The 9,179-nt window shown below is 41.5% G+C and overlaps 1 protein-coding gene and 1 pseudogene across 1 annotated transcript; both read right to left on the reverse strand.

Annotated features, from left to right (window-relative positions):
- Window positions 1–757: 757 nt before the first annotated feature.
- Window positions 758–1,796, reverse strand: LOC132254484 (uncharacterized). Its single transcript, XM_059740230.1, has 2 exons — window positions 1,510–1,796; window positions 758–1,409 (listed from the first exon to the last, which is right to left on the reverse strand). The coding sequence occupies exons 1-2, from the start codon at window positions 1,768–1,770 to the stop codon at window positions 876–878; spliced, it is 795 nt and encodes a 264-aa protein (XP_059596213.1). The 5' UTR covers window positions 1,771–1,796; the 3' UTR covers window positions 758–875.
- Window positions 1,797–5,440: 3,644 nt separating this feature from the next.
- LOC100252218 (probable histone H2A.1) lies at window positions 5,441–6,050 on the reverse strand (annotated as a pseudogene).
- Between the last annotated feature and the right edge of the window lie 3,129 nt (window positions 6,051–9,179).

Here is a 9,179-nt window from a genome sequence, read left to right on the forward strand (position 1 = left end):
GCATCAAAGATAAAGATGTTACCAAGTTCGTATGGAAGAACATTGTTTGCCGTTATGGGATTCCCCAAATCATCATAGCTGACAACGGTCCACAATTTGACAGCATTGCATTCAGGAATTTCTGTTCGGAATTGAATATCCGGAATTCATACTCCACGCCACGTTATCCTCAAAGCAATGGCCAGGCGGAAGCCACAAACAAAACTCTAGTCAATGCCTTGAAGAAAAGGCTGGAGCGAGCCAAAGGGAAGTGGGTGGAGGAACTACCCGGCGTCCTGTGGGCCTATCGGACCACACCCGGACGACCAACAGGAAATACTCCTTTTGCCCTCACATATGGAATGGATGCAGTCATTCCCACTGAAATAGGTCTTCCTACTATCCGGACTGATGCAGCAAAGCAAAAAGATGCCGACACGGAACTAGGAAGAAATTTGGACTGGGCAGACGAAGTCAGAGAAAGCGCATCCATCCGGATGGCAGATTATCAACAAAGAGCATCAGCGCATTACAATCGAAAAGTCAGGCCCAGAAACTTCAAAAATGGTACGCTAGTACTTAGAAAAGTTTTTGAAAATACTGCTGAAGTAGGCGCAGGAAAATTCCAAGCCAATTGGGAAGGACCCTACATAGTGTCTAAGGCAAATGAAAATGGAGCCTATCATTTACAAAAGCTAGATGGCACTCCGTTACTCAGACCATGGAATGTGTTTAATTTAAAGCAGTATTATCAGTAGAAAGTGTACACAAGTGCAAATGAGAAAGAAGTAAGTTTTATTGATATGAGTAAATGTAAATTACAAAGAGACATCCGGACCACAAAAATATACAGAAGGAAAAATTACAGCAGAAAAATTGCAAGAAGATATAAACTATCAGGGAGCAGGTTTCTCATGGAGCTTCTTTTCTTCACTTGGAGGAATTGAAGGGGTATCTCGCTTTATACCGTTCTTCTTCATACAGCAGCGATACCCAAAGATAAATGTATCATCCACTTGTCTCTGGTAATCCGCTGCAAGTTCCTCCCTTTCCACAGCAAACTCCCGTTCAAGTTCCTCTTTTTGCACATCCAGACGCAGCTGCAAGTCTTCCTTCTGTTTCTTTTCATTCAAAACTTCTGTCCGGAGTCGACTCAATTCATCCCTTAGCCAGGCTGCCTCACCCTCCGCCTCATGAAGGCGGCCCGCAGTTGATTCTTCTTGACCCTTTGCCTCAGCCAACTCCACCCGGAGGGCTTCATTTTCCTCTCGCATGGTGGATAAACTGGCCTCAGCCTCCTCCATTCTCAGACGCAGTTGATTTTCAATCTCTTGGTGCCGAGAGGAGAAGGTCCTCATATAGTCTGCGGTCTGCAGCAGCTGAGTAAAAAGAGCGTGTTGTTGAGACATGCTGCGGAGGCCCCTCACCAGCTAACACACAAACAAGAAAAGCAAAAACATAAATCATACTACAACAAACACATCAGTGCAACAAAAAGTCAAAAAGCAAAAACACAAGACAACGGCGTACCGTTTCTATCATATCAAACATCTTAGCAGAGGGCTTGATGGCTTTCCAGTCAGGAGTAATCTGCTTTAACTTAGCTTCCAACTCCGCGTAGCTGAAAGGGCTAGCGGGAGCGGCATCATCAGCAGATTCCTCCTCGGATGAGGAAGGAGAGGGTAGCTCGTGTCCCGGAATCGGAGCCCCCATATTTTCGTCCGGGCACATAGGTCCGGATGCATCCTCAGCCGGAATTATTGCCGGAACGGCTGAGGTCTCAGTAGCCATCTCCACCTCGCCTCCATCCGGATGAGCGTCATGGGCAGAAGCGCAATTAATTTCAATCTCTTGCTGCCGCTCTTGAAGCCGCTCAAAGAGTCCGGACTGTAGATCGCGCGTCAAACGCGGCTTCTTGAGGGGAGGCTCTTTCACCAGGACTATAGCCAGGCGATCCGGGTCGTCGGAAGGCTGACTTTGGCTTTCTGCCCCCGCTTCCTCCAACGGGGCCGTTTCAGCTGCATCCGGATTGAGGTTGCCCAGATGGTTGATAGATGCAGCTTCCTCAGCCACGTTGGCTAGACGCGCAGCCGCGACTAAGGAGGGACCTGAGTGATTCAACCCCGACATGCGCCCGGGGCCGCTTGAGATAGAGTGCGGAGCAGCATTTACTGGCTCCTCTATCATTACTTCCCCCTCATAGGTAGTTTGTGGAGGAGGAAACTCCTTGGGAGGAGTGGGTTCCTTCGCATCCTTCCCATGCTTCTTCACCAGCTTCCCCCTTTTTCCTGAAGTTTTCTTCGGAGGGGAGTCCGGACCCCGCTTCTGTCCGGGAGCCTTCCGGATAGTGCCTTCAGTCTTTTTCTGATCTCTATCCTCCAGGAGCTTTCGCCGCCTTTCAGCGTCAGCTTCTTTAGCTTCCTGATAGAGGGGGAGCTCTTTCACTGTATAATGCTCCCCAGGCACTATCTCATCCTTTGCCAATTTCCTAGGAAGGATGTTGATAACATATTCCTGGGGCTCCCGGACGACCTCTGTCAAATTCCGCGCCGAGAGCAATGTTTTGTAGGCCCTCTCCTTGGGATCTATTTCAAATAATTTGCAGACACAGGCAAAGGATGCCTTTTCCACCCAATCCACAAGGTGGCCCCTCAATTCCAAACCTGCATTGTCAGCAACAAAAGGTGAGAATTCCGCCCGGAAAGATCAGAAAAAATCAGCAAAGCAAAATCTGGATAAAAAAAAAAAAAAAAAAAAAAAAAAAAATCGCAAAACAAGATTACCCGGAATTTTTAGGGTATAATTCGGAGAAAAAGGCCTCGACGGATGCTGCGATAGCCCCGCCCATCCACCCCAGACTGCCACCAGCCCCTTCGCCCCTCCCTTTGTCGAATCTGGCAGTTCTGTCACCATTTGAAGGGAGGGCAGGTGAGCGGACACACTGAAGATATCATTCTTTGCTTTCTTCAGGGAATAGACAAAGAACACTTCCAGTAGCGTCAGGTCGAGGCTGTACAGCATGTTGATGATGCTGCATCCCATCAGCACCCGGACAAGGTTGGGGTGAATAAAGATAGGGGGAATTTGAGAGAAGTGGAGGAATTCCTTGAACAACGCCGGCAGAGGGAACCGGAGCCCCGCGTTGAATTGTTCCTTTGTGAAGAGGATAGCGTTTTTTCCACCTTTCTCAGTAGGCATAGCCGCCTCCTCGTTCACCAGGTCTATCAATACGTCATGGGGGATCAGGAATCGCTCCCGGAACTCCTTCGCATTTAATTTGTCTATCGCCTTTTCGCTAGCCTCGCTGACCCGGACAGACGAAACAATCTTTTTTGGAGCCATTTCTTACCACAAAGCCAAAGCAAAATCTACACGCAAAAACAATGCAAACGGTTCAGACCAAGCAATCAGAAAATACACAAACCCTAACTCAAAGCCGTCAGAAAAACCCCTCAAAAACCCCTCCAAACAACAACAAAGTACCAACATTCAACAACAATTGCAAACGACTCGTCCAAAACAATGCCCAAGCAAGCCAGAAAGCAAGTGTAAAGAACCAGCAAACGCAACCAAAGGAACGGCAGTAGCAAAGAGATACGTACCAAATACAGCACCGAAGAAGAAGAACGGGTACCGCCTTGATACGAAATCACCAGCAGCAAACCAACAAAGTTGCGATACAAAAGCACTGGTACAAAAGAGCTTTCGGAGTCTTTTTTTTTCTCGTTTCTCAGAAAAGCAAAGGGCGTAGAAAAAGCAGTAAGAAGAAAGACTCTCAAGAGAATGCAGTAGGAAAAAATACAAAAAGAGGTACAGTACCCTATTTATAGCAGGACAGCCCCTCGGAAAGCCAAACCAACAGCCATGTTATCATTGAAACGACATATTGTCTGGGGATACGCAGGGTCGGCGGCTCGTCATAAAAAATGCCTTTTTGGCTTCCGCACCCCCACTCGCCACGTGGCCCAGTCAGACGAAGGGACTTCTTCAGTTTTCAAAAGCCAATTATTTTTAACCCGCCCATTTTTTGGGCAAAATAGGCAAGTTAAAAAGGGGGGCAATGTAGGGACCCCTCCCCTTGGGAAACACGTGGCACGCAGCTCATAGTGACGCGTGGCACGTGTTATCAGCCGGACCATCATTATCCGGATTCCCCTAAGGATATGCATGGTGTAGACATCCTATCCGGACCGCCTCAAGGAAAGGCAAACGACGTTTCATCTTCTCCTATCCAAGGAAGAGCAAACGACGCTGGCAGAGCGTACACATCCGGATAGTCTCCACAACACATCCGGATAGTCAGCATGAGCCATCCGGATATAAATCTTCTGGATGGTCAATTAAAGTAAAGCGAGTCTTACACGCAACCACAACAAGCAGCCATGGCCCACATCCCATCACCTGCAGAATGAGAAGACAAGAGGAAGTGACAGCAAGTCACTTCCCACGATCATTCTGCATAATCGCTTCCCACGATCTCTGACGGCCGCATCACCTACCATAGTCTCTGACAGCCATTCATAGGATGATAGTGCTCCTACTAACACCTATTGTCATCATCACAACAGAAAAGATCTCCTCACCATTAATGAGAGGAACAGTACCCCTGAAGCTGGATATATATACCTTCGCACGAAGAAGAAAGGGGATCTCCTGGTAACCTCTTGATACCTAGAAAAAAGCCAACTGATTTATATATCTCTTTCTCACCATGGCTAATAAAACCATCGGAGGGTGCGTCCGGACACCCTGTCCGGATGCCTTTTGCAGGTGCAACCACTGAATCAAGAACCCCTTGTGTGTTGAGAATCACGTGTCCATCCATATAGCAGCAACGTGGACCATCGGATACGCGAGGCGACAACAGATATCATGTCATGTATTTGTTTTTTTACTATTGATCTTCAAATTGTTTGGTTTGGGTCATAATGTGTTCATGTTTCATTTTTAATTGGTTTTGTTGAGATTAGTGTGACTCCGTTTTAGTTCCTCTATGAAATGCTCGCAACCATGTTTTGATCCTTATTTAAAATACATTTTGGCTCACTCACCTACATCTAAGTTTGTTGGTTGAAACATGAAATGTGGCTTTCATTGGTTCATTTTTGTTTTGTTTTTTCTTTTTCTTCCCGCTCTGTTTTCTTGGTTATTCTCCTCTGTTTTCTATGGGTATTTTAGGTGCATGGCATTATGTATATCACCGGTTGATGATGTTAGAGATTGGCTACTGGACACTTGGATAAGCTAGAGAAAGAGTCGATTCAGTGAGCTTGATTGCTTAGACTACTAATGGGCTACCTTTTTTTATCCATTTCTTCATACAAAAGTGGAGCATTATCTATGCCTGTTGTGCAAATTATGTTCTCATTTGGGCAGTCGACTATCTCATCAATAATTGAATAAAAAATGGTTTTTCATATCATGGCTAGCTTTTATGGATAAAAAAAAAAAATCTGAGTAATGATGAAAACTGGAAATGGAGACTTCTAATAGCATCCTCATTAAATGTTGTTCCCATGACAAACAGAAGTTAGCACTGGTGGCGTTTTATGAGAGAGATAAGAAGAAGACAAGTCTTTCTCTAACACAATTGATAAACTAAGCCTTTCTAGGAGACTTGGTGGCCTTGGATGGCGACTTGGATTCCTTTCCTGCCTTGTCAGTCTTCTTTGGCAGAAGAATATGGTTGATATTTGGCAGGACACCACCACGAGCAATTGTGACACCAGCTAGAAGCTTCCCAAGTTCTTCATCATTTCTCACAGCCAACAAAACATGCCTCGGGATTATTCTGTGCTTCTGGTTATCCCATGCTGCATTTCTAGCCAACTCCAAAACCTCAGTAGCTAGGTACTCCAACACGGTAGCGAGGTAGACTGAGGCACCTGTTCCAACGCGTTGAGAATAACAGCCTTTCTTGAGGTATCTGTCGATACGACTAACCGGGAATTGAAGACCTGCCTTAACGAGGCAGGATACGGGTTTCTCTTGGGACCACCACCCTTCCTTCCTCTGGCACCCTTCTTCACCTTTTTAGCGGCCTCCACTTCCCGGGTACAATCGGCGAAAAATCAAATTCCCGAGAAAACAAAAACAAAAAAAAATAAAATAAGAAGCACCGTCCAAAACGAGCAATTCGATATATAGAGATGAAGATAGAAATATAGATGCAGATAAATGAACAACCCAAAACAAAGTATAACTAACATCAGAAAAAAAAAAAAAAAAAAAAAAAAAAAGCTCATTAAATGGAAACCCATTCCATGTTGAAATCAATGGGTTCCAAGACCAGTGATTCAATCATCTCCTGCTGAAGAGTGAGCCATTTCATATCAAAACATGAAAGAAAAATAATGCAATATCATATCCATTCCAAACAAATCAAACAGTGATCAGAATCCATCAAAAAGCCTGAAAAACAGAGTGATGAAGAGAATAAATAAGGAATCTGCCTGAAAACAGTACCTGAAAGTTCTCTTCTAAGCTCTGTTTTCGCTTTCTCCAGAATTTTTCCTTTTCCCACTTTTTTTTGTTCTCCCAACTCTCACCCTCACCTGCTAAAAAAAGACTCTTCCTCTCTCTCACTCCTTTCTTCCCGTTTTTCTGTTTCTCTCCCCAAACAATCCCCATTTTGCTTTGGAACTCAAAATCTCTATATCACTTCCTCTGGCTTTTCTCTTTCCGTCCGATCTGGCCGCCAAAACAGCTCACCCATGCTCTGTTTTCCTTTCACTTCCGGTCCCATTTGGCCGCCCAAAAAACAGCTCATTCTCTGGGTGGTCAGAAAAAAAGAATTCCTATACGAGGGGGTCACAATATGATTTCTAAAATTCATTTTTTTAAAAATTCACACACTATAAACTTTTGAATAAACGATTTCTAAAAATTCCTATCCCTTTTTCTAAAATTCATTCTTCAAGAGACGATTTCTCAAAAAAAAAAAAAAAAAATTTTATTTACTAAATTTAATATGTAAAAAATTATAATTATTGAGATATTTATCCACAATAATATTTATAAAAATATAAATTGTGTTTACTATTTAAATATTGATTTTTGTTATTATTATTTCTTTATTGATAATTCATATGAACAAGGTTATTGGTTTTTTACATTCATGATAATAATTCATTTTTTATCATGGTTGATACTTTATTAATTGATGGGATATTTATTGATTTTTTAGTATTTATATAAACAATATTATTCGTTTTCTTATAACCATGATAACAGATGATTTAGATTCTTTAATATTAAAAAAATTTAATAATTAAGGATTGACTTGGTGTTTATATCTATAGTAGTGCGTATTTGAATTTTAAGGCTTTTATTTAAATATATAATTTTTGAAAAAATGATTTCTTAATTTTTATTTATTTTTTTTATTTGATTGAAACCTATAATATTAAAAATTGAAAATCAATGTTTTCAAAACAGGACTGGTCATCGAACCGAAAAAGTTATTGGTTCACGATTCACTAGTTGGATCGGTGATCGAACCGCGATCAAACCGGTGACATCATAAATATGTAATTTATATATTATTAAAATTAAAAATAATTATAAAAAATTAAAAATATATATGAATAAATTAAAAATCAATAATATTATTTTATATCTTTGATATTATCAAATTAAATCATATTAATATTTTAAATTTTATTAAATGAAATATGTATATTATTTAAATGTGAATATATTAAAAATGAAAATTTAAACTAATTTTATTATTTTTAAAAATATTATATTATTTTTCTTTCATATTATAAAAAATATTAAAATCTAATATATATTGTTTTGTTTGGCATATAAGATAACAAAATGTAAGAAGCCGAGTGGTGTCCTAGGCTGATACCCTCTTAGTAGAGGCTTGTTATATTTTTTTCATTGATAAATTGTTAGGAATCCCACATCAGATTCTAAGAGGAAACATGATGCAAAGGATGTCTATAAAAGCCATCCTCACTTGAGGGCAAAGCATACCTGGGCTCAAAACTCAGCCCATAAATGTGTGGGGGTGGATGTGGGCTTTGTCATAATAAGACAAAGCCCAACATGGGCTTTTTAGCCCAAAGCATTTAAACCCAAAGAAACCATTCCATGTTTGCAAATAAGGGGGTTAACTTTAACTATGTGGCTCATTTAGAACTTGGGTCATTGGTTCGACCGTTGGTTTAGGTAGGTTTGATACCTAAACGGTTTAATAGAGCAAATTGGACAGGTCGACGATTGAACCGGTTGGACTGGTCGATTTTTAAAACATTGTTGAAAACAAATAAAAAAATTATATGACAAAATGATTCCTCAAATTTCTCTTAATAAAAAATAGTTAATCATTTTTTTTAATTATATTTAATTTTCTTAGAATTACATCCCATCAGCATAAAGGATGTTACCGTCCCAGTTTAAGAGATCACATGGCCATGAAATAGACCGGAGTGACCTATATATGCAGCCGCTATAATTAGTACTCACCCACAAGTAGATTAATCCTCAGAGAATATACAGAGGCCCTTTAGCTGACAGTGGCCCCCTTTAAGGTATCTCTCTGGTTGCTTTCAATCAACTTCCTTCCTCTTAACTTTTTCGTTTTTCTTTGCCTGCAGGTACATTTCATATATTTAACTTCAAGCAGCTTCATTCCTTCATCAAATGAGCTTCTTCCAGGTTGGGACCATATGATGGCACTAGCCTTACATATCCTTATAAGATGGTGGTGGTGCGGAATCCCATATCCATGGTGGCAGGGGCCACCACCACGTCCCTCATAGCATGACTTACAGCTAGCACACTCCAATTGGATAGATGAATGCTAAATACCCTGGTACTGGAGGTGGCGGTGGCGGTGATCAAATGAGCTTCTTCCAGGTTGGGACCATGTGTTGATGATGCTATGGATGCATCCCTCCCCCTCATTTCTTTACGTACAATCATCAAGATATTAGTCAACTTTGGTCCCCTCGTTACTTTCTTTACCTCAGATTTGAATACGCGATTTCTTTACATACAATCATCAAGAAAATACTTGTTTGTGTACGTAGTGAATGCAGATACATGAGACATTGACTTGCAGAATTGTATAGAACCTGAAAGATCATAAAGTTCACAAATGGTTGCAGAGTTCCATACCAGTACCTTGTGGGGTATTCTGAGGATTGAAACATTCAGGGCGTCTTCCAAAGGGCCCTTACAAAAGGTGC

This window comes from Vitis vinifera, chromosome 10, assembly GCF_030704535.1.
Source record: "Vitis vinifera cultivar Pinot Noir 40024 chromosome 10, ASM3070453v1".
Classification (NCBI taxonomy): Eukaryota; Viridiplantae; Streptophyta; class Magnoliopsida; order Vitales; family Vitaceae; genus Vitis; species Vitis vinifera.